Source organism: Thermobia domestica, chromosome 15 (genome assembly GCF_964235325.1).
Source record: "Thermobia domestica chromosome 15, izTheDome1.hap1.1, whole genome shotgun sequence".
NCBI classification, from domain to species: Eukaryota; Metazoa; Arthropoda; class Insecta; order Zygentoma; family Lepismatidae; genus Thermobia; species Thermobia domestica.
In genome coordinates this window covers 68,813,690-68,841,065 of record NC_137468.1, presented here as the reverse complement: position 1 = coordinate 68,841,065, position 27,376 = coordinate 68,813,690, and the positions used below count along the sequence as shown (strand labels likewise).

The 27,376-nt window shown below is 37.2% G+C and overlaps 1 protein-coding gene across 4 annotated transcripts in view; it reads left to right on the top strand.

Annotated features, from left to right (window-relative positions):
- if (integrin subunit alpha inflated) overlaps window positions 1-27,376 on the top strand; it is a 284,835-nt gene that overhangs the window by 154,877 nt on the left and 102,582 nt on the right. For all 4 annotated transcript variants that reach the window (XM_081739749.1, XM_081739747.1, XM_081739746.1 and 1 more), the window contains exon 5: window positions 18,348-18,409. In XM_081739749.1, the coding sequence (XP_081595875.1) occupies window positions 18,348-18,409 (62 nt within the window). The remainder of the gene's footprint in view (window positions 1-18,347; window positions 18,410-27,376) is intronic.

The window sequence follows — 27,376 nt, the reverse complement described above, 5'->3', positions numbered from 1 at the left end:
GAAATTAAAATACCGCTAATTTTACAGTAATTATGTGATATCTTCAAATAGATAAAAGATAATTGAAATATGGAACCAGAGCGCCCTAGACAATATTATTTTGCGTGAGGTACCGTTATCACAAGTCACCTAGTGGCTCTCCGTTTTCAGCTGTTTAGAAACGCGAAAATAAATGCCGATTTTCAAAATGGCTCAAAATCGAAAGCAGATAAGTGAGTCGTGATAACGGTTTCTCATGTAAAATAATATTGTCTAGGGCGCTCTTGTTCCACATTTCGATTATCTTATATCTATTTCACATAATTCATATCACATAATTACTGTAAAATTAGCGGTATTTTAATTTCGCCGGGATGAAGACTTAACTCACAGAATCAATTATTTAGTTTAGGGCAAAGTAAAGCATAGCTGCCCACATAGAACGCTTTAAAAACAAATTGCTGCTAACAATTATAAGAGTATCTCCAGCACAAATTGGTTTTACGAGAGTTGTGAGGGATAAATCTGTACATAATTAGCAAGAGATCTGTTTTGAAGTCTGATTTAACCAGTAATTTATAACAAGAACTACAGTGTTGTTTGATGAGGTCGAAGGGAAGTGGTGCCCCCTTGTCTTGTGACAAGAGGTAAGATGCAGACAGATAACACAAACAAACGCCAACCGCCTGTATGATATCTGTAACATACTAAAAAGAAAACATAGAGATTGAAATAAAGAATAAAAAAAATCCAGTGTTCATGACCTTCTCATAGTTTCTTACAGTTCATATGTATAAGGTCTCTATATGAATGTGACCCTCCTCAGTTTGTTTCTGTCAGTGACCGCGCGCCCAACATGTAAAGTTCTTTATTTGTTTAACTTTTTTGTGTGTAACAACATCCGCCAATGGAAAAAATAATCTTATAACAAGGATGTAATTATAAATGTTCAGAAACATTGGAATGATAAGATTTTTTCGTTTTCGCCTATCTAAGACCACAGAGGACTAGAAACACAACGTCTTTTTTTTTAAATAATAAAATACAAAATTGAATTATTTTTACAAAAACTGTCCCACTGATAGTGTTAGTGTAATGAAAGTTCATAGTAACAATAATGACAATTCAAAATCATTTCAACCCGGGTTCGATTCCCGGCGGGAGCTCATGTGGTTCGGATTCCACGTTAATCAGTAGGTCCACGTCTCATATAGCCTCGCTGCTGAAAGGGGACGTTAAACTCAAAATCAACTCAACTCAAAATTATTTCAGAATGAACTTAAACAAGAATTTTAGGAATGATCCAAAAAATGCATCAAAAGATTGCGATCGTGACCAATAATTATTTAGTTTTTGGACCAAGGGCTACAAAATTTTTGAACGGCTCCTAAATTGACTTTTCGTATTTTCTACGGAATGAGCACATTATACTGAATTCAGTGATAGTTTGAGTTTAGCTACTGTATATGTAGTTCTCCAGATATAAGGCTTACAAAAAATTTTTGATTGAAATATATTGGATCTTGGATCAGGGAGCAAACAATTTTTTAGAAAGCCCCCTGAATCGAGTTTTCGTATTTTGTACAGAATAAGCACATCATACTGAGGGTAATTTAAATGATAGTTTGGGTTAGGCTACAGCTTATGTAGTTCTCCAGATATAAGGCGTACAATAAAATTTTTGATTGAAATATATTGCACCTTTTGATCGAAAAAAGAAAGGAAAAAAACTTTCTTTAGAAATTCATCCGTAATTAAAATAATTGACATATGTTCATATCCGAGATTACTCCTCGGCTGATGCAACTCACTAGCGGCTTCAGAAGTGTCCTTTAGAGAGGAGGGATTTTCTCCTGGACTATTAATATATACTTAAAATACAGAGTCTTACATAAAATCAGAATAAAATAATACAATAAATTTTATATATACAGGTAGACCTAAAATTGTATACTTTGGGGAAGGGACGTTGCCCCACTGCCCTCTCCGTAAATCCACTAATGTTGCAACTAGGAATAAACGAATTAATTATGCTCTTACTGTCAACACAAACTTTTAATAAAATAGGAAACCACACTTCTTAACTTAACATAGATAACAAAATAGTACTGATATTCACATTAATTTGATACAGATCCTACAAACTAGAAAGAATATATAATCGATCTTAAGGAAAGAGTCATTAACTGCAAATTGTAGTGATTTTAAGATATGAGTTATTATATATGGGATCAATTTCAGCATAAATTTTATGTTGAAGAAGTCCAATATATTAGGAGAAGAGACAGAATGTCATTATTCATTAAGTGGAATATGTGCACAAAATTTCAAGAGAGATTATTTCTCTCAAAATCTGTAAAATGATAGTTAATACTTAAAAAAAAAAAAGACTGATGGGGCCGCGGTAGCTCAGTGGTAGAACATTTCCCTCTGGTGCATTGGGTCCCTGCTTTGATCCCAGCTCGCGTCAAGTGAACTTTGTGTTGGACAAACACCGTGTGTGTGCGTGCGTGTGTTCTTTCGGGACTCTCCCGTTTTCGCCCACTTTATTTTCCATCAGTTTCTTCATTTCTCATTGTCACCGTTTCCTTTAGTCTCGCCTGCATAACGGTGGGACGTAAAATTGAAAGATATCATCTTCTTTAAGGCTGACATTATATATACAAAATATCTTTTGTTTATTCACAAAAATTGGTATACAATTTTGTAGAGAAGTATTAATTTTGGATCATGTAATACTTTTTAATTTAGCGAAAACTCTATGGGTATACGGTCCCAAGTTCTGTGGGGGTTGCGTCGGTTACAAACCAAAAATAATGATTATAGGGTTCCATTTATGCTAATAGATCCTGTCTTACGTAGCCTTGCTACTGAGAAGAGGCGTTAAACTTCAACCAGCCAATGGACAGTGCTCCATAACTCATAATTTTAGAACCTCTGCAAAATAAGACGATCTCTTAATTTAACAAACATTGAATAAAGTACGAAAACTATACCTCTTAATTCAGTAGAAACATTTGCAAAGTTAAGCAGACCATACCTCTAATTCAGCAGAGATCCTACAAGATAAGATTATACCCCTTAATCTGTCAAAACTAGGGATGGCCAATTCTGGATTTTTTACTTCCCGGAATTCGGAAAGTAAAGTCGAAAAAATTCCTTATTTCGGAAAAATCCGGATTTTTTTCCGAAATCCGGAAAGTGAAATTTCCGATTCCAGGAAATAAATTTTCCGAAATCCGGATAATTTTGGCCATCCCTAGTCAAAACATTGTATGGAGAAGGAAGACTGTATCTCAAGGTCTACAAAATGAGAAGATTATCTTTTAATTTAACAAAATTTCTACAAAATATGAAGACTATATATCTCAATTCAACAGAAATTATGCAAAATATGACGACCCTATACGTCTTCTTTCAGCAAAGACTCTGCAAAATAAAATTATACTTCTTAATTTGACAGATTCAAGAGAAATTTTCCGAACTGGTTCAAGATACTGAGCCATAGCGAATGTTCTTCCACTGACTATTGAACTCGGAACCACTCACACCAAAAGCATGTGCCGGGTCTACATATTCTCATTATTGTAATACATAAATCCAGCTAGTCTGTATGTTTGACGGTACACGTGCGCGAAGAACAACCCTAGAAATCCATTCTGACATCTGCTTCTTCCTTTTCTTCTTCGGCTTCTGCTTTTCGCTTTCCCGAAGATGACCATTTCTTGTTTTTCTTCCTGTTTTTCCTCCAGCTCATTTCCTCCCAGAAGGTTGTCACGAAGCGAGACCATTGGGAATAAATTACAGACTGTGTCCCTTTTCCCTCTACCTCTGACCTCTCCCCATCCCTATAGCTTGCAATATGTGTGTGTCGGAAAGGAAAACGGCAATAAAACTTCCCATTGCATATTGTTCTTCTTTCTGCAGAACTGCAACTGTATATTTTTATTCAATGGCAACTAACATATCGTTACAAAACGATATTTTATTCTGGATTTTTTAAGACTCCTCCCAGTATAACGTCACTTTTTCATAACTAATACAGGAACATCCTTGAAATGAGAACTTCCAGTTCCAGAGAAGTTCCAGAGCTCAGTCCTACGAAACGTTCCGCTCACTGTACGCTATCCTTAACTACTGTAAGTCACAGTGATGATGAGAGATGAATGAAATGGTGGAATGAAGAAAGTGGGAGGAAACGAGAGAACCCCGAGAAAACCTACCCACACGGTGTTTGTCCACCACAAAGTTCAGTTGGCGGGAGCAGGGTTTGAACTCAACAAGAGCAATGTCATATGAAAGAGTGATCAACGTAACGATGTGAGTGATTTTTTCACTCTTGGTTGGAATATAATTTAAGAGGAGCATATTGGCTCAGTGATAGGTCGTTTACTTCTGGTGCGTCGAGTCCCTGCTTCGATCCCCGGCCAAGTAAGTTGTGATCGACAAAATCATGTCCGTGGGTTTTCTCGGGGTACTCTAGTTTTCTTCCACATTCTTATTCCACTAAATCTTCGATTCACTTGCCTCAATCATTGTCTCCTTCATCCTAAAGGACATAATCGTGGGACGTCAAACTGAATTTTAAAAAAATATAATTCCTACCAGCTCCGGTTTGAATTAGGGATGGGCCACAAAGTTCAGGGTCCGCCGGAACCGCTTCTGTGAGGAACCGGTTCTTGGAGATCCGGTTTTCAGAACCGGTTCCAGATCTGGATCCGAAAAACCCGGTTCCGGAACCGGATCTTGGGAACTGGTTCCTGATCTGGATCCGAAAAAACGGTTCCGGAACCGGATCCGTTCAGAGCCGAAAAACGGATCTACTAGGAACGGGTTCCGGACATCCCTAGTTTGAATATCACTTTCATCAACGAAGTCGGTTCTTAGCTTTTGACCCCTCTGCATTCTGGGTAAAATTGATGCTCATCCATCAAGTAGTTCTTCAGATCTTTTGTCCCGGACAGGAAGTATTTTAGTAGTGGAACGTTCACATCTCGTCTTTTAGGATTCCTGGTTCGATTACAGGTCGCGCCAAATAGACTTCGTGGTGAACAAATATCGTGTGGGTGGGTCTCTTTTGGGATTCTCCCGTTTCTGTCCACTTTCTTCATTCTATTTCATTCATTCTCATGATCACCGTCTCCTTTAGCCCACACGGCATAAACGTGGGACGTAAATCTGAAAGACTTTTTAGTGAACATATAGAGGAGTTTTAGTAAACCAGTCCCCTTAAAATTGGTTAGTGCGCGTTTGGTAGGCATTGACTCCGGTTTGCAATCCCAGAGATAACGGCAATGCAACCGAAGGGTTGACCAAATTAAAACTTGTCTGGTTAGCTATAGTTCTCTATGAACCAAGACACAAAAGTTTAGTTTTACTTAATAAAATCAAGGGACGAAATTAGTACAACTTTGTTATTGTATAGTTAGTAGTATTATATGCGTAGAAACAGATGAATACCATTACAATTTAAATTCCTTGTCCTGCCTAAAATGCATATTTTAGTTTCAAAACCACTTTTCAAGCCAAGTTCGTAACAAAACTTTATAGACACATTCTTGTCCATATAGTTCAGACTTCTGGATTTGATTTGAGTTTAGCGTTCCTTGCAGCAGGGAGCCTATATGCGACGTGGGATCCGAACCACGTGATCCCTGGCAGGAATCGAACTCTGGTCTCCCGTGCTACGGGCGCTTACGCTATCCGAATAGTCACGAGGGAGCTCTTTGTATAGTTCAGAAGAAGTTAACATTTTTATTAGCTTATTCTTATTTATGAATCAATTGCGTAATGGAAAATCACGAAAAGAAAACTATACAGTTTCCGCTTTCCAAAAACTGATAGTGATAAAGCAAGTACGTGGTGTTTGAAGTTATAGAAGGGAGTTTGAAACAAGCATAAACTCAAATATTACAGAAAGTAGATAATTGATTATGGCTGGCTTCTGTTCCTCTCGTTCTATTATGACAAAGAATAATAGTGAAGAACGGCTTGCTAATTATATTGAAGAACTCCAAGTATGTGACATAGTCAGAAATGTGAAATAGCAATGTATCCACAACGCGTTGGCAAACAAGAGATTTAAAAACGATAAAATGTAGAAGTGAAAACTACAAGGAGACACAAGCACGACTCTTGTCGAATGACCATGTGGTCCTTTCCTTTCTTGCCTTCTCGACAAGACTTAGAAACATTGATTTATTTGGAAAAAAAATGGAGAGATCTCTTTTAAGCCGGACTGTGTGACAATATAATTACTGAGCATTATCACATGCTGGTACTGGTAATCCTTTGCCTGTCCCTTAGCCCAGAAGCACCATAGTCTTCCGAAGATACTTTGACGGGACTACATCTTCAGGGCTTCATCTTCTGATGAATGGGACGCTCTTAGGCCTTCTCAATTTCTGTGCGGCGATTAGATAGTGTCTACTTAAGGTAGTTACTTTTAGGTTTCTTTCTCCCCTCCTTCGTCCACAAATCATTCTGTGAAAAGCTAGACAACAACGACCCCCAGTTTGCTACTGGAAATGAGACGCCATCCAAATAAAGTCACGGTGAAAAATCTCGTTTTTCAATGTTAACTCTTCATACATACCACAGCGCACTTCTGCCGGGTAACAGACACGCATATTTTGAATATTTCTTTTCGTTTTCCCTAACTTTATTTCGGTTTTTCCAGAAAAACAAGGCGTTTTTATAGGTTCTCAAACCATTTTAGACATAGTTTGAAACCGGGGTGTCAGACACAAGAGGTAACGTGTTGTGTTTACGTATCTGGTGTAAAATTAACTTCGTTTTTAGCTACTATGACAATGTGTTGCGTTTGTCTCATAATTTATCACACTTTGAAACATGATGCTATCACAAACATTAAGTTTTGCTTTTTGATAAAACACATTTGTTTTATAGTACTTTGTGTAGTCAAGTAGTAAACACATTAATTGCAAGATTCGATTCCTCGTGGAGGATATAATTTCTGATATTGACTTAGCATCATGATTGAATCGAAAACTCCTAGAAGGTGAACTTGGATAAAGCTGGAAATAATGACATTGTGAGTCGGTGCTCTGTTCCCACATGAGTCAGTAAAGTATATCCTCTGTAGCCGTAACAACCAGGAAGTGTAGTTTCAGGTAGAATATATTTGTATCGCATTCATGCATTATACCGTTCTAATATCATCCATCAATTATAATTTTCCCTTCACTCGTTTTCTTTCCTGAATATCTTTTATCATTTTCCCCTCAGCATACAATTTCTTGTTCTTTGTTTAATTATCTTCAATATTGTGCTTTACGCTTCTACTACCGTAATTGGTCTTCCATTTCACATTTAGCTAACTTTTTCAATTCTTCTTTATATCCACAATTCGAAAGTCTCGTCTTTTTTCTTTCTTTCTTTCTTGTCTGCCACGTTTCTGCTTCCTGAAGTAAAACACTGGAAATGAAACATTTGATGACTCGCCCATGAATTGAATGATTTTATGCCCTTTAGGTTAAAGGAAACGGATGACTAATGAAAGTGAATGATTATGAGATGCAATTAGAGTGTAGCAGGAAATAGAAGAATCCCGACAAAAACCTGTAGACATCCGAAACTCATATGACCTGAAATGGAAGCAAGAATCCCTCAAGGTGAGCGCTCTAGCATTTTTAAAACTGTTTTGATTACTATCAAACTCGATAGGGATACAATATTGAAACACCGAACGCAGTTAAAAATACTCATGCTTTGTAGAGTGACTCGAATCCCTGATGGGTTGAGTTGAGTTGATTTTGAGTTTAACGTCCCTTTCAGCAGCGAGGCTATATGAGACGGGACCCATTGATAAACATGGAATCCGAACCCGCCCTTGGAGCTTCCTCGTGGCTAAGCGATTAGCGTACGCGCCTTTGGCGTGGAAGACCTGGGTTCGATTCCCGGCGGGAGCTCATGTGGTTCGGATTCCACGTTAATCAGTAGGTCCACGTCTCATATAGCCTCGCTGCTGAAAGAGACGCTAAACTAAAATCAACTCAACGAACCCGCCCTGATGGATTTCAGTGGAACGGTGGCTCAGTCATATAGAGCTCTTACCTCTGGCGCAAGGGGCCTCTGGTTCAATCTCCAGCCACATGTGTTTACGGTGAACAACAATGTGTCTGTGTGGTTTCACTACTAGCCTTTTCCGTTTCATCCCACATGATCAGTCACTTTCAATAATCTGTTTCCTTTAGCCTGAAGACCATAACAGTGTGATGTAAAACTAGAATTTTCATTTCGTTTCAATACCCCGATGGGCTCGACCATACTTCAAGCAACTACTGAGCCACTGTGACTCCGCGACTCGACTTGTAAAGTATTTCCTTGTATACATGCATACCTGCTGTTTACTGCTTTTATTTAGTTACCGGTATTTTAAAAATTTTGAACCGGTAAACCCTTTTCTACTTTGTAAATACTGTATGTGTAATAATAAAAAACATGTTATACACAGTGGCGGACCTAGAAGGTAAAAACTGGTGCACCAGCAAGAACCCAGAGTATGATAGATATATGATGTCATGGGTCCTGCAGAAGCTCCCAACTTAACTCTCTCTCCCGACAGATATTATGGCTAGATTGGATGTTGACATTATGGACCTCAAATATTATTTTATGCATTATATAACAGAAAAACTGTAACTGAAACTGTATCTAGTATTTGAAAAATTTTCCAATCAAGATTGAAAAGCAACGCTTACTATAAACTTAATATATATATATATATATGAAAATACTAGTCTAAATTATTTTTGCCACTCAAAAAACTGTGGGCCTAGCCCCCCCTTGCTCCGGGCTAGATCCGCCACTGGTTATGCAAGATATTCCTGTTTATTTAAAAAGTCCTACCAAATAGTATTGGAAGCAGGAGCAGTCGATACCGAAAACGTAATAAGAAAACACTAGATGCCAAAACCTACTAATTTAAGGTTTTCTAAAGCCCATTTTCTTTTTTAGATGTGTGAAACTCAACTACTACCACGTATGTTCGGTAGCCGCATTTAAGGCCATATTAGTTCTGTTGAAGTCAGTTAAGAGTTAGTCATACTCCTAATAGAAACTGTCTGCACATGTTCTCTGTACAACGGTGTTAAAGAATTAACTGTGATTTTATAGTCGATGCTTTGAAATGTAGGAGTAGACCTCCCTTCAACAAGACCGTTATACACAGGGCACATCTTTGTGTTTCCTAAAATGAAAACCATCTGTAGTGAAACGCTATGGTAGCTCACTTGTGAAGGACCTGTGCAAACACGCGTATAGTAGTGAATACAGAAGGGAAAAGGGGGAAGGGGGGGTAGAAACAAACAAGGAGATCCCGAACACCAGTAGCTGAGGGCTGTTGATGGATTTCATTCATTTATTACTTTTTGACTATTAATATTAAAAACTCTCCAATAAGATTGACACGTTGTTTTCAAAATAACTTTACTGTGTCACGCCAAAAACTGTGTATACTTATCATGCCTTTTCGAAAGGCAATTCTTATTATCTAAGTACATACTGTACTTAGACTAATCAATGCAGCTAATTTCAACCGGGATAAAGATGTAACATCTTTCTCCTAGAGGCTGAAGTTGCATTTTGGTGGGCAATGTTCACCAGTGTTTCTTTCAGAAAAAAAAAAATGCTCTGGGGGAGGGTCATAGTTAGTACTCGGAGGAGCAATACTATTTTTACACGGTATTATTATATTTATTATTATATTGCACACGTATTATTTTGGCTACTCCGGAGGGCAGTATCAGAACTCCGAGGGGCAATTCCCCCCGAAAAAAGATATCTGGAAGAAACACTGAACGTTCACGAGAGCGATTGACCCTATCACTGTTGTCCTTAATTCTTTACCTTGGTTTGTCCTGGGTTCGTTTCTCGGTGGGGGACACTCGGTTGAAAAACTGTAAAAGGTTTTTCAGATCAGCCATCCTGAGTGAAGTTTTCCGTTTTTTTCTCATTCATACCAGGCTAATGCCGGTATGGTACCTAACATACAGGTCCCAGTCCGCTTCCTTCCTTCCCCAATCCTTTCTTCCTTCCCTTTCCTCGGATAGTGTAATCGCCGAGAGACGTCATTCCTCATATGAGAAGGGCTAACATGGCCGTAAAATTCCTAATCCGAACTTTATTTTGATGTCACTGATAACGGTCTTCTATTAATTTGGAGCTTAACACCCTTTTCAGCACCGAGGTTATATCAGACCAAAGTGCTAAATCCTAAAGGAAAAAATGAAATGAAATCTTTGAGTTTCACGTCCCACGGTTATGCCAGGTAGACTAAAGGAAACGGTAATGATGAGAAATGAATGAAATAATGGAATGAAGAAAGTGGGAGGAAACGGGAGAACCCCGAGGAAACCCACGTACACGGTGTTTGTCCACCACAAAGTTCAATTGGAGCGAATTGAGATCAAATCAGGGAACCCATGGACCTGGAGGTGAATACTCTACCACTGAGCCAACACGGGTCCAAAATCATGAGCAGATAAGGGGAAATTAATATTTTTGGAAGACAATTCCCTCTAACTAAAATCATAGTGGGGGGTGAATAAAACGATACTATTGTCAAAAGTTTGGAAATTAATTACAGTAATTCATATACAGCGCTAATTAACATGTATTTCATTTGTAGGCCTAACTAAATTTCATAGGTGAACGATATCCATTAATTTACATAGTTTAGTAAATTAAGGATATCCATAGTTTAATTATGGATGTTCAAATTTGTGAATTCCCCATGTCGAAACATTCCAGTCCAAAGATTTTTCATTTCTGTCTCCCCCTCTCCCGCACTTCGATTGTTATGATTCGTACCCTATATGAGATGTGAACATACAACTAAACGTGGGAATCGAACCCAGCTCTCCCATGCCCGAGCACCATACACTAACCAAATTGTCGCTCGCTCTCTAGATAATTATTCCAGGTATTTACTATAATAGAAGCAATTTTATTTATTGAAATAACTATGATTATATAGGTCTATTGACATTGACCTTCCTTTAGAGATAGTTCTTCTGCCTGGCCATTGCAATCTATGGATTCCTGGCTTGACATGGGGAATTCTACTCTTTCTTCATGTGCGTAACTCTCTCCACACCGACAGAGATTGATTTTGATATTCGTGACGCCAGATGCCTTACAAGTTACAACAGACAACCAAGAAAGGAAGAAAAGAACTTTTAGGGAGACAGACCGGAAGTTAGGGGTAGCTGGAATGGAAGCCTCGTCTTACGGAGATTCATCAGCACGTTGCTTTCCTATCGTACCATTAGTGATAGTATTTGTCCCTTGAAAAAAGAGTCGACATTAAAACATAAAAAGGAAAACAACAGTTATCTATATATCGTTTTTATACTCTTACGTTGTTTATATGATAAAGTGGAGTTTTATGTCTTGTCTGCCTGCTATTAATAAATGACAAGAAGAAAGTGCCTGCAGATAACCATTCTATGCCACTGTTTGTGATCTTTCCCTGGCGTTGGATTTATTATTCAATCAAAGAACATCTTCACGCGAACAGTAAAGATAGTTTGAGTATAGGCACGAAACAGCTAGCACGTTACGTATACTATATATTATTGTTGGATACTAGATTTTCTCTCCAACCTTGTTACTGGGATGGAAAATTCTCATTTAATTCTTTATTAACTACTATCTGGAGTGCCCAATCTTCGTCAATAAGCATATAAGACTAATTAGAAATATTTGACAACATAGAATCCTCTTGATTGTGGCTCAGTAAATTGTTGGAACTTTTGATTCAATAGAATTTCTGTATCTCCGTAATCCTGTCCAATATCAAGGTTGACTAGAGTCCCTGATCAAGATTATATAGTGTTCTTGAATATTCCAATTTCTCCTCCAATGTCAAGATTCAGTACAGTTCTTAAACCTCCTGATTTCTCCTCAAAGATCATCTTTCTCCTTCCAAAATCAAGATCAAGTAGAGTTCTTAAACTTCCCCATTTCCTCTCCAAAATGCCTTTCTGAAATCAAGTCCTAGCTGAACGTTCTGACGCCTCTGCAAACTGGAGGCGTACTCCTCATTTGAAGGCAATTGTTAGAAAAAATGGTTAGTTAGTCCCTAAATCTGAAATAAGATTTTCCAAAATCAACATAAATCTTTTACTAAAATTTCACACTATCTGAATCTCACACTACAAGGTCATTTTAATATATATATATATATATATATATATATAATTTATTTTATAATGCACCTTGTAAATCATTTGTATTTTTTAACAAGAATAAGTATTTTCTGTTTGGTGTAATTGCGTAATACGTCCTGTATAAGTCTCTGAGAAATAGTTTTATTTTGATTTTTTTGAAATTTGTGAACTTTTTGCTTAATCTAAGTAAAGTCGAACTGAAAGTTCAAAATTTATTTTCAAGTTTGTTTTACAGTATTTATTCGTTCTTTTTCCCTCCATATTATAATTGTGCTATACAAAAACAATTAAACCAACAACACACCAGTTATAAGATATTCGTTTGTGTTTGCCGAGAGGAGGTTGGTTCAGTGCAGTGTCTGTGATTGTGCCATAGGCCTATATTTCCCTTTCCAAGCTTGTCATCGTAAAACGAACAAGGGCAACTCATAAAACCTAATATACAGAGGGTGCACGCGGGGTTTATGGGAGAACTACTTTTGCCCCCTTTTGTATCGCACACTCTCTGTGAAACAGTATACGTCGAAAAGCCTCGACGAAGGTTTTGACCTTCCTATTCAAATTAAAACGAAGAAGAGGATGAGGTAAAAAATAAACTGCAGTCGTTGATATGTGTAGCTACTTTTTTTTTCCCTCCTTGAATATAGATATGTCATCAGTGCAACTATGTAAGTCAATTAAAACTGACATTTGGGTAACATTCATCAAAATAGTGCAAAGGGGATAAGGCTGAAGGATGAGGTATTTTACCACCCAAAGATTCAAAGCCAAAGTTCACGACTTTGTTATTCTGAACTTATTTGCTTTTAATAAAAAACGAGAACGTATAGAATGATTTACGAACAGTCAGTTAGCTCAGAATATTATGTTTAATTGAAACAATGTCTGCATTTGAGGAGAATATTTTAATAAATTAGGATGATTTCACGATATTACGGTAATTGATATCTGCATTTGTTAGTAAAGATACATACTGTAGTTGGACAGTCGCCATTTAACACTATAATATCCAGGGGCGGATCGGACTTCTGGGCGGGCGGTGGGTTGTAATACTGGTACTTAGAGCTACTTTTAAGAGCGATAAACTCGGGGATGGGTTTTATTTATATATAAAATAAAAAAAAGTTTCCTCTTCTGGGGGGCGATCGCCCCTGGATCCGCACCTGATAAGATCATAATCATGCTTATAATCAAAAGCAATGATCATTTCAGAAATGTTCCTCTAAGGGGTATTTCGATACACGGAGGGTGGAAGTCGCTCTACGGAAATCCATATTGAGAACAGCACACAGAAAATAACGTATGTGGCGTACGTAAAAACATAGGCTACATGCGTAAATCCTGTAGTTTTTGGACTTAACATACGATTATATATAACGTTCTGTAGCAAACGTGTAACTGGAAACGTACGTCTTATAATACTTTCCGTATAAGTGTTCCATCTGTACGTACTCTCCGTATGAAATATAAAGAAATGTATATAGGCGGTCAGGATCTTGCAAACACATGGATATATATATAACATATAGCTGACGTATGTAATATACGGAAGACTGTTAGATGTCAGACATATTGCAGTGGCATGATGTAACATCTAAACGGGCAAAAGGCAGTACGTATTTAGCATATGGTTAAGAGTCTTCATTCCGGCGAAATTAAAATACCGCTAATTTTACAGTAATTATGTGATATCTTCAAATAGATAAAAGATAATTGAAATATGGAACAAGAGCGCTCTAGACAATATTATTTTGCGTGAGGTACCGTTATCACAAGTCACCTAGTGGCTTTTCGTTTTCAGCTGTTTAGAAACGCGAAAATAAATGCCGATTTTCAAAATGGCTCGAATTCGAAAGCAGATTAAATGAGTCGTGATAACGGTATCTCGTGTAAAATAATATTGTCTAGGGCACTCTTGTTCCACATTTCGATTATCTTTTATCTATTTGAAGATATCACATAATTACTGTAAAATTAGCGGTATTTTAATTTCGCCGGGATGAAGACTCTTAACGTATGCCCTGTACACATTTCTGTAGTAAACATAAGGATTCCGTATATTTGTGTAATATGCCGCTCTCCGGATAACTCAGTGTAGTGGATATAGCATCGAGGGATTACGTAGCTCCAGGGGAAATTCCCTCTTCCCTCGAGACATCCTCTGAAATCATCACTGGTGAATCGGTTACTCGCCACGAACTGGGAATTTTCCCATGCACTACAGTTTTCCGCTGTACGATCCGTTTTCAGATACCATAGAGCCGGCCGTCAGTGGGGCTGATGTTCCAGGCCCCGGGCCATAGGAAGAAAATAATTTCGATCTTCAGGAAAAGTAATATTTTTACTGTTTTTAATTCATTCTTGGGGTTCAAATGAGGTGTACTTGGGTGGCTCAGCGGTAGAGTATTTACCTCTGGTGAATGGGATCCTTGGTTCGATCCCAGCTCGCACCAAGTGAGCTTTGTGATGGACAAACACCGTGTGTATGGGTTTTCTCGTTTTTACCCGTTTCCTCTCACTCTCCATTTCATTCATTTCTCATCGCCACCGTCTCCTTTAGCCTAGCCAGCATAAGCGTGGGACGTAAAATTTAAAGATTTCATTTCATTTTTTTCTAACTGCTTTCTCTCCACAATGTCTGCAGTTCTACAGCTTGAACCTCTGTTTCTTGAAAGTCAAACCTAGAAGAGAACTTTCAGTCAGCCGTCAGCACTTTTATACGTTTTAACGGTGATTATTTTGTTTGTGGATAAGCAAATACGTGTATGTCTCAAAAACATGCAGATTTCCTGTGAGTTATGGCGTATCTGAAGAATTACTGCATTTGTTTTGTGCAGTAGCTGTTGTTGTTTTTACGTGACATTGTTGGGTAATGGGGGTGTTGAAAGGAGAGACGAGTGGTTTTCTGCACTTCTTTACAGTCTTGTCAGAATATAAGAGCGGTAAAGTCAGTAGATGTAGTGAATTTCTCGTTTTATTTTATTTTATATGATTGTTAAAATATATCTTGCGATTTGAAGAGCAAAATAAAAAGAAAATTGTTCGATACTGGAAACACTATTATAAAGTATTAGAGAAGAAAAAACGCCAAAATATAGAAGTAGGACATTAATGCTAATGCCTTTTTAAAATTATTATTTAATGTTTAAAGATATTTTTTTCTTAAAGACAATTAAACTAACATCCATCTGAATGGTTAAATTTGATCTAATGTTAAAAAGTTTTACGTATTCAACACACAACGACAAAGTATGTACACGACTGTTTTCACACAATTTTGATTTTGTATGCAGACGCAACAAAATTCAAATAAAAGTTATACCTCTGGCAACGCTGTCATATGCTTGACGTCATTAAAAACAAAACCGACACTAGTTCGTACCGTCTGCACAAATATATCAGACGCGTAATACTTTATGTTACCTCAGTGGCAGAGCGCTCATCTCTGGCGCATAGGGTCTTTGATTCGATCCCAGTCCTCAGCAAGTGGTTTTGTGGTGGAGAAACAGCATGTGCGTGGATTTTTCTTTGGTTTTCCAGCTTCTTCGCATCTTAGCCATTCCACCGTTATCATCTATTATATCATCAGCGTCTCCCTTAGCCTTTGAGAATAATCATGGGAAATTAGACTTAAAAAAAAAAAAAACTTCCTCTGTATCTCTCTCTCTCTCTCTCTCTCTTTATATATATCGTAAAAATATTCAATTACTGTTTTAGTTTTCTATACGTAGCCACTGTTTATTGAAATAAATTATATTTTGTATAATATTATTTTTTCGCAAATTAGATTGATTTTAACATTTTTAAAAATACTCGTAAGGAAAATAAATGAATTTTTCATTAGTTAACACTTGTAAACGAGAGACTAGCTTATTTGTATAACTTAAAATAGTACGCAAAACACAGGGAAGTCATATGAATCATAAGTTGAGATCAGTTGAATATTTAGCTTATGGATATTTCTATATATTTCACAGAAACATCCCCGACTGCGAATGTGTCATTCTTTCTCCTCCTCTGTTTCTCGACAGTGGCAAAAATCAACTGCTCGCAAATCATCCGGAACATTTCTCTTTTTCCCCTGACGTTTGGCAAACAAACCCTGTTTTCTTTCTCCACCGGGCACTGACTTCCAACTTTAGCCTCACCCTTCACATGAATGTGACGAACCAACACCATTATGAAAACACAAGTAATCATATGTGTTGACGTAGGTCCTTGATGACGACATACATATAGGTTCTTCTCTTTTCCTGTCATTCTTTCCTTCTCAGTATGAAGGAAGTGGAGGGGGACGATGTATATTCTTTGTTTTCATCTACTGAGATAAAATGTATTCCCCTTGCAGATCCCGATGAGGTTAAGCACCAAGCTTATTACGTATGTATGTAATATACATGATATTATTATTATTATTATTATTATTATTATTATTATTATTATTATTATTATTATTATTATTATTATTATTATTATTATTTTAACTTATAACCAGTGTTTGAAATGAACCTTCCAGTTTTACGTCCCATATTACTCCCTGTAGGCGAGAGGAAACGAATGTTAAAAGTAAAAAGCTATGGAAGAATGAGTGGAAGGAGTAGGGTTGCCAACTCTGAAAAATAAAATTATCCGCACCTACTCTCAATCCTTGAAGCACTTTAAAAATAATTGTAAAAAATGAAATGAAATCTTTCAGTTTGACGTCCCACTCTTATGCCTATTAGACTAAGGGAGACGATGATTAAAGAAATAGAATGATAATAGAAGAATGGTGGAATGAAATGTGAGAGGAAACGGGAGTACTCCGAGAAAACCCACGGATACAATGTTGTCCACCACAGACCTACCTTGCCAGGGATCGAAGCAGTAACCAAACGCATCAAAGGTAAGTGCTCTACCACTGAGTCACCTTGCCCCCCAAGAATAATTGTATTTTAAACGTTGAAATATACGGTTGAGAGGCTGATAAAAATACCGGTCTGAAGATAAAATAGCAGCCAGTTGGCAACCCTTGGAATGAGAATATGGGAATGAATGAATTGGTAGAATGAGAATGTCTGAAGAAACTAGAGAACCTCGAGAAAACTCACGGCCACTAAGATCTAGGTCCCATACACTAATCTGTTAAAAGATGCTAACAAGACTAGCGTATAAAATGTTATGGTTACGTCGAAGAAATACTGTAGTGTATGTTTAGCTTAACATGGGATCTGAATTACATGAGCTTTTACCACCAGGAATCGAACCCGGGTCTCCCTCGCCAAAAGGGCGTGCGCTAACCATATAGCCACATCCTACATAGTGTGAGACCTAAATTTCACACGGAATTTGAATCAATGATTAAGTGTTGATTCTCATACTTTGTGTACTTTCCTTTTCTCGAAAATCCTAGGATCGCTGTTGGTTTCGAGGATATCACGGATCAGATGAAAAGCATTGGTGAAAAAAAAAAATCTTTGATACCAGTCTATGATCTTGTGATGGGCAACACATCGTACCCTTGAATCTTCTCCAGGTTCTCTTATTATTATTATTATTATTATTATTATTATTATTATTATTATTATTATTATTATTATTATTATTATTATTATTATTATTATTTGCTGTCTTCACTCGATCAAATCTTTCAGCATCATTTACCTATATCAGTTACTATTTCCAACGGAATGCTCTGTTACGTCATAGTTTCGTATTCGCCTTCTCAGCTTGAGGGGAAGGAGCTGCCACGTAACTTGACGTTTATAAAAAAAAATAGTAGTGTTACGGAAACAAGAAGGTTGATAGCGTAGCGGATGGTTCTGCAAGCTTCATAATTTGGCGTTCGCTGCCAACACTTGCTCCCTACGTCATTCTTTATCTTCATTGTATTTCTGCTCTTACGTCATACATTGGCCAGTTGGAAATGATCCTCCTCCTGTTTAGGCAATAGAATATAACCATGGAATGATGGAACTCTAAGAATTCAATTCAGTCTCTATAGCAAATCTGTGTAATCTCTGTAGACATATTATTTATGATAAATTAATACAGAATGTTATTAAGGTGTGTGATCAATTTTATGTTATATATAAAAAGGAGGGTTATGCTCTTCTCCTTTAGATTTAAATGAAGCCGATGATTTTTTAAAATTGCTTTATTGTTCTTAAAACTCTGTTTTCCTTTATGTTTCAGATAACTTTGGTTATCATCGACAAGGACATTGCCAAGCTGGTCTTGGAGCCGATGTTACACCGGTATGGAAAACCTTTATTTATTAATTTACTATTTAAATCATCAGCTAACTTATCTTGCTACCTAGATAACTGATTATTTTATTTACCTCTGTTGCAGTCCTATATAGGGTGTTTAGAAAAAAAAAGTAAACACTAATAAAACTTTTGATGTGCATGGTCCCGGATTCGATACACGTTCAAAACACATGATTTTAAATTTTGTTACAGCATCATGAGATAGATGGCGAGCTACCTGAATTTAGAGATATCGATTTTATATGTAGGAAGTCAGAAATACATGTGTTGGGAGCCAGTGTGCTGACCACATATCATACAAGTAAAAGGCTTCAGGCAGGCCATAGCCCATTTTGAGGGCTAACGCAGGTAGTTTAATTTATAGTTTTCTAGTTTTAAAAATTCTGATTATAACTTGAATATCAAAGTTTGTATTACAAAATACTCTTCTGCAGTAAGTGCTTAGAAATGCTACCATCCTTAGTTTGTCTCAAAGTTACTTGTCTCCCAAAATGGACGGCTTCGTCTATTGAGAGGGAGCAGATAAACATTCTTATTTCGTAGATCGAAAGGTTCCAGATTTGAATTCCGCTACTATCCATAATAACTGGAGTTATTCCTTAGTCTTAATAGCCGGAAACTGGGATATATCTTTAATATTATAGGCCCTTTGCAACATACCTCATCTAAATTCTATTCTCTGTTATTAAGATGCCATATCTAAAAACAGTCCAGTATAAAATGTTTCGGTTCAGTGATGGCTGTTGAAGGAAGTTACAACGGTAAGAAGTAAAGAAAAAGAAAAAGAAAATAAAAAAGAAAAAGAAATATTGCTATTTACATGCTCACAGAAGAAAGCTTCAAACAGCTACAAGAAAATAGTGTCTGAAGTAAGCTTTTCTCTTTTAGCTTGCAGTGATAACTTTTTATATGACTTCCCTCAAGACCCGCCACTGATTTGGATATATCTGCAACGTTAGCAAGCAAATAAAAATAAAAAAACTAAAAAAAAAAAAAAAAGAAACAACAGCTTTGTTGGCTACAGTACCAGTGAGCTTAGTTAAGTTGTTTCCTAATAATAGATTATGTACATTTTCATGAGAGTGTTATTACTAAATAAAAGAAGAGAATGGAAACACAGTAGATTGTTTTGTATGGATGTCAGACCGAAGACAGGTTCTAGCCTATTTATCGAATATAACTATACGGGGGGACACTAAACTAGGAAACAAACGGTAAGCTGGTCAAAGAGGATAGAGTATTTCTCTATTTCTCTAAAAAAAAATGTATATCTTATTCATAATGCAAAACCATATCGATCTGTGTGTAACGTTAAGATACAAACTTCAGAACATTTATATGTTACGGGTTGCATAAACATACAGGTTAAACTGTTTGCGAGGTGTAACAATTTTAAGACTGGGTTTGTAATGTATTACAGGCTATAGCAATGGATTTCTTTCCAACTGGTCTCTTGCTGCCTGAACACACTCATTCCAACGGTGTTTCCACTTCTGGAAGCATTCCTGAAAATTATCTTTCGTAAGGGTGTGAAGAACTTTCTCCATATTTGCTTGTATGTCTTCAATTGAGCCAAATCTCTTTCCTTTCAGCGACAATTTTAGTTTTGAAAACAGGCAGAGGTCAGCAGGGGCCAAATCAAGGAACAGAGGGGTTGCGGAAGCACAGGAATGTTGAATTTGGCCAGAAATTCCTGGATCGTCTGACAACAATATCGGAATGAATTTAGCGGACAATCGATGTATGTTCAAATCGTCAATTAAGATTGACTGAACTGCGTACAAACTTAAATTCAGGTCATTAGCCATCTCTCTAATTTTAAGTCTACAGTTCGAGCACACTAAATCGGGATTTTTTTTTTTTTTTTTTTTGACGTGGAAGGCCGACCGGACCGGAGGTCATCTTCTACTGAGTTGCGGCCGTCTTTGAATCTGCTAAGTCAGATAAACGCGTTTGACCGGCTCAGACATTTATCTTCAAAAGCTGTTTCTAAGAGTTCATAAGTCTCCGAAGCAGTCCCCGGTTTTGAAACAAAATTTGACACAACGCGTTGTTCCAATTTTTCGTCTATTTTGCGCATTAAATCCGCCACGACACACACACACACACACACACACACACACACACACACACACACACACACACACACACACCCCTGTTTGTATTTTGTGGTTTGTGGGGCCATCGTTCAAAACACAACGTTGTGGGTGCCCATAGAAATAATGGTCCTAGGAGAAAAATTCGCCTATTTTCGTGTTGGTCTCATCACGCTGATTACAAATATATATTTCAATTTGCTCTATCTTTAAAAATAAAGAATGGGTATAATCCGACGAAGTGGGGAACTGCCGGTACAAGGCCCTCACAATAGGGAACCTCGATATACACACAAAAACGACAAAAATGTCAAAAAAGAAATACACACATACGAGCACAAAACATACTTTAGCGGTAACCGTGTGTTAAACATTAGAAGGAACCATGTGTTACTCTTTTATGGGAACTTTGTTAAACTTGAGCAAAATTCGTGTGTTTAACTCTAGTGGGAACCGCGTATTGCATTGGTAGGAACTGTGTGTTAGAAGTCTGCCTATCTAAATTTCCCGTCATTTTACATTTTGCAAAATAAGTATCCGGCAAAACTCAATATGATTTCGAGAACGTAGGAGACTAGATCATAGAAAATAAATATACCATGTCACAGAATAGTAAATTACATATGAGATGTTCAGCGAAGAAATACATAAGATTCTTTTATTATGACGTCATAAAGTACTCATCTATTTCACAGCTAAAAATAACATGATCACAAATCATGAAATTCTGTGAGACAATATTTATTTATTTATTTGTTTCCTACTAGCTGAATCACCCGGCGTTGTCTGTTGATTTTTGTACGCCATATTAGATCCTCCATTTGTTTAAGAAATTTGTCCGCCATATTGGATCCATCCCCCATTTTCAGTTTAGGACTTTTGACTCCACAACCGTTATGAATAATCGCAAAACTATAAAAAAAAGATCAGCTCAACTGGAAAATTGTAAAGAAATCTTTTGTCATCATAATTGAAGGGTAAGGGGAAAAAACAAGGAATGTCCATGTATGTGCTTTTTCGGGTGCTTTGCCCTATCTGCTGGTGACTCTTGGTTCTATTTGACTGTATATGCCATGCATGCGTAGATGTAGAAATGTCCATATAAAATAGGCAAAAGATTTAACTAACCCTATTCTTCTTACGCGGTTTGCAATATTAAAACGCCGTTTTCTCGAAAATGTAGTTTTGTGACATTCCTTCTTTTTTCCCCTTACCCTTCAATTGTTTCTTAGAAACCCGAAAAATGTAAAGAAAGTTAGTTTTATGAGTATTTGAATATTCTTAAAGGAAGTTTCTCCGCCACATTGGATTCGCCGTTTAGAATTTCTTTAGGAGAGGGGGGAGTACGTGTATCATACATCACTCATTTATATATATAGAGTACGCCTTTATTATAACCGTGGTCGTGATTCTCACTCGCTTCGCTCAGGTGGATTATATAGCCCCTTTAGAGCTCAATGTAGTGCTGTGAAAAATTTTCGGATATCCGAAATCCGGATTTCGGATTTTAACTGAAAACTGAATCCGGATTTTGGATAATGAAATGTCAACATTCGAAATCCGGATTTCGGATAGTGAAATGCCAAAATCCGAAATCCGGATTTCATTCTTCTTGTTATTGTCAGGTGGCGTTGGTGTTACGCTGACTATTATACGACTGTTCTTTTCGCATGATTACTTTTGTGTATTTTTCGTGTTGCGTTTTTCAGTTAAACAGGTTTTAGATAAAGAATAATAAACACATGATACACTATTCGTTGTCTTTATTACGAGAAATGATATCTATATGTAAGTTAATTATTGGCTCCAGTTGGAGAGCACGTCTAAACAGCTGCAGAGGGGACAGGTAAGTGGAAAAAATAAAAATAAATCTCGTGGAACAGTTCAGGTCCTTCTCTTCCTGTAGAAGTTTCTTGATCTGGGAAAAATTTGGGAATAGTTAATAGTTTAATACATCTGTTAAGTTTTAAGTACCTATATATCCTTATATTACACAAAACAGAAGCTATTAAAACATTATATTTTAATTAGCAATGAATCATGATACCATGTTTGTCTTGCTTTCGGAGGTTTGAACCATTATTTATACTACCGTAAATTGCCTATTGTTATTAAGATTTTTACTTCCGTACACGTTTAAAACCACCTAAATTTTATGAATACTATATAAATAGAACAACACTGGCTTTGCAGGCCTTATAGCCCTTTTACCGGCCCAAACGCCAGGCCCGTAATAAGAGCGGAGCTACTGGCGCTTTGGCCCTAGGGCCCCGCGATCAAACGGCCCCATAAACGTTTTAAAAATTACTAATACTACTCATATATTTTTCAACTCCACGGCTCCCAATCAGGGACGGCGTTAAGGGTGGGCTGGGGTGGGCGACCGCCCACCCGATGGATGTCCTCGCTCACCCATCCGCCCACCCCAACAGAAGTAGAATAATGAAGGTGACCAGTGCCGGATTTAGGTTAGATGGGGCCCTAAGCTATTGGAGATAATAGAGCTCTTTGTATTTCTAGCTTTCTTTTTGAGCGACAATATTTCGCTTTTTTTTGAATATATGCTATATGGTAATTTATGGATCTAATGCATACCTAAATACGTTTTCTTATAATATATTTCGTTAACTTAACTTACTGTTTTGAAGACATTACAAAAAAACTAAAATTTATAAATTAACGATAGTTTAATTTGGTCCCAATAAAGCCCCTTGCCGATCTTCTCTGTTTTCTTTTTTGCACTAACTATGATCAACGCTCCACGCTATGCTTCTACAATATGTGGAGGCCGCATCATTTCTCATTTCAAGTTGTTTGTATTCAGTTGGGTAAAGTTTGAAATGTTTCCAGGGATCCGATGTAAATAAATACAGTCTGAATATCATCCAGGGTTGGTAATTACTGCCTGAAACTCAACTAATCGTATGAGCTTTTTCCAGGTCAGGTTACTAGAGTAACTCAAAATGGAATGCAAGCAATCCTCGAAGATTACACAAGGTGTAATAGACACAAATTCGCTGGAAGCAGAGGCGAATCTAGAAGGTTAAAACTGGAGGAGAGGCAACTAAAACCCAGATTATGATAGATGTATCGTGAGTTTACTATAAACTTCCAAAAGTATGTAAGTAATGGCTTCAATTATTTTTGTCATTCAAAAAACTGGGGGATTGGACCACTCCGGCCCCTGGTTAGATACGTCTCTGGCTGAAAATCATAAAAGTATCGTTGAAAAACCTAACTGTTGCAATAACATTATTATAAGACCTATAAATGTAGGTAGCATCTTTTTACTGCGACGTGAAAAGATGTTGGTACTTTGCCTTGCTATGTAGTAACTAGTGCCGATAATCTAATGCATTCAGCCTGCTGCATATAAAATACTGTTAATATATACAAACGAACCACTCATATGTCTAGAACGAATGGATGAAATTACTACGATTCGTGCTCGTATACTTTCCTTTAGTCAGGGGCGGATCCATTATGAATGTTTGGGGGGCTGTCGTTCGAAGTCAATAGGTTTTATTTTACGTTTATAATACAAAGGTGAAAATTCTTAGGCTAGGTTTTATTTTTTAAAAAAATATTTTTTCCGAAAGCCGGAAAATTGAAAACGGAAAATTTTCCGGAAAAGCGGAAGGCGGAAAATTTTCCGGAAAACGGAAGATGCAAATTTTCCGGAAAACGGAAAATGAAAATTTCCCGGAAAACGGGAGATGAACATTTTCCGGAAAAACGGAAGACGAAATATTTTCTGGAAAATGAAAACGTTCCCTTGGAATAGTGACATTGGTCGTCATACATTAAGAAAAATAACGAAAAATGCTACATGAAAACAAGTAAATGAGGCAATGCTCTTCTCCATCTAGTGCTATAGAAACGCAACTCAAACTTAACAGTGGATAGGAGAGGAAAGGTCGAGTAGATCAGCGACGAAACATTCCTTCCTGCTACATCTATTTGTACACTTGCTTAATCATGTACTTTTTTTGTTTACGTGAGGGCTTGCGGATCATTCGTTTGCGCCAGGAAATTCCGATCATGCGTGTGTTTCGGGGAATCCCCTATTATGCGTGTACCTGAGGGCAGAACCCTGGCAGTAAAGAGAGCTGGCAGTGTGTTAGTACAACTTGTATGTTTATATTCCAACCATTTCTTCATTGCTTATCATGACCACGGTGATCTCTCAAGGTCACAGATCCTGGGGGGTCGGGGGCAGGTGGACCCGCATTGTATTTATAAATATACAATATTTTGCACAATTTGAATTCAGTTTGTCTTAAAACCTTCACATATACCTTCTGCATCTGAATGGATTCCCAAAGATAGAGAAATCGGCGCCCTAGATTCTATAGAATCCATACTACATTTTAATTTCACCTGCACAGGAACTTCAATTTCGGCTTTATTTCAATTATTGTTAAACAAAAGTCAATAAGAAACTCCAATTAGTCGGCCCGAGCCCGGTCTGGCGCGATAAGTTTTGAAAAATCCTGGTCGGAGCCGATCCCGGGCCCGAATAGAAAGCAGTGTCTGCCCGCCCAAGCCCGACTCGTGCAGTCTCTAAAAAGTGCTGGTACATAAATGATAAATACCTTAAAAAGTAATGAAGCGTCTGATGAAGAAAATGGAACTCTCTTGAACCTGAAGTTCTCGTTTAAATTTTTACGTACAACAAATGGAATAAAATTTAATAATCCTCCGATATGAGAAGATACTTAAATATTCTTGTTGCATATTTGATGACTCATTAGAACTCTTTGCAATAAGCGCTTCATACAAGTGGTACGTTTTGTCGCATGTGATTATTTTCAGTGACCTTTACAAAACCAGTCCCAAGTAGCCCTCCGGGAAAGTGGTACGTTATGTCGGTGGTATTTTCTGTCAGGTATTCATCTCTATATAACCTTGTTTCTGGAAAAGGGACGTAAAGTCTTGAAACAATACAATACAAATATGGAATACCATTTACTGATTTAGTAACTACTCATGACTAAAGTGAAAACAGCACTAGAATATGTTCCATGTATATATATATATATATATATATATATATATATATATATATATATATATATATATATATATATATATATATATATTAGTGTTGTTAAAAATTTTCGGTTGTCCGAAATCCGGATTCTGAAAGTTCCGAATTTTATCTGAAAATCAAATTCAGATTTTATTTATTTATTTACATGAGCTACCAGATACAGCTCAGAGGACAATTTACACTGGAGCAATTAACAAAGATAACATTGGGAAAGGAAGTGGAAGGGAGACGACCAGGGCCTGAAATTCAAGGTACCATCCGAGCATTCGCCTGGAGTAATTGAGGGAAAACCCTGGAAAAACCTGTCAGAATGACCGGCCTCCGGATTCAAATCCTGTACTTCTCGATTGCGAAGCAAGAACGCTAACCACTAGCAGACGCTTGCTCGGATTTCATACCAGCCAAAGACCGAAATCCAGATTTTGGATATTGAAATGTTAAAAATTGAAATCCGGATTTCGGATATTAAAGTGTCAAAAATCGAAATCCAGATTTCGGATAGTAAAATTTAAAACTAAAATCCGGGGTAATGTAGGAGAAGGTATCCCCTGTTAATCCAAAGGATTATAAAAAGTATGGTCTACTAAACGGCAGGTGGCTTCAAGCACTTCGCAATTCTATTGAAATTTTACATGCCAACACCCTCCTGGCTAAAACCCTCCACCACCGTTTAAGGGTGGTCGTTCGGAGTTGCTGCCGCAATGTTGGAATTTCATCACTTTATTTTTTTTTTAAGAAGTAGGATTCTGAAAGTAACCTTACTTGTGGCAGCGGTGCGCTACCAAGCCAGAGAACACGCGAAAAAGAACTTTTCCAAGGGTTAATTTACGGACATATAATTGTGGTTGGTCTCGAAGAATACAAAGTAAGCCGGCTGCCTTTACTTTCAGCGTCTTTTCTATATGTAAAATAGTCAATATTTTTATCGAAAGGCAGAGCTCAAATGTTTTTTTTTCTTTCAGACAGTAGATGAGAAAGGGATGTTTGTTATCGCTTTAAAATCGAACATGAATACACAGAAACACTATCCCAATGCCGAAAATAATAGAGGCAGTAGTTGACGAACAGGGCATAGGAAATATTGTTACATGAGGAAGGGACTTGTACCTGCAGTCTTGTAAGTTAAAACAGTTTGGTCAAGGGTGAAGGTGGACGGATACCTGAAAGTCGTTATCTCGCAAATTCCATGTCTCTTTCTTTCTTTCTTTAGCGTGTCTGCAGATGATTCTTACGATAGATACCAATCTTTTCTCTTTTTTGTGAGCATCAGATAAGTTTCAACCAGTGTGGAAATTGAAGCACTTCGAGGTAGGGGGAAAGTTAGTGTCTTCCTAAAATATACTTGTATACACAACGCCAAAAGTGCCTTACCACCAGTAATGCTTTCTTTCCTTCAATACTAGGCAATCCAAAAATAAGGTCATTGGGGTAGTTGAGAATTAGAAAGACGTTGTACCAAATCTCAAATTCTCAAGCATCCCAAATACCCAATTTTTTGGGTTGCCTAGTATTAAAGGAAAGAAATCATTACGGTTGGTAAGGCACTTTTGGCGTTGACCATATGTTCCTTTATGTATTCCCATACCATTCACCCGATTGCAATGAAATTGCTGTGAGTTGTTGTGTGCAGCCCTGCGACGGCTTCTGTGAAATCAAAATTAAAAAATTCAAAATGGAGAATCAAATATGGCGGACAAAATTTGCTAAAATTTATTCAAATGAGCTGAAATTTAGTTTCTTGATATTTTTGGTGTCACTGATAACGATTATGAGGTCAAAAGTTTAAAACTAAAAGCGGCGGAT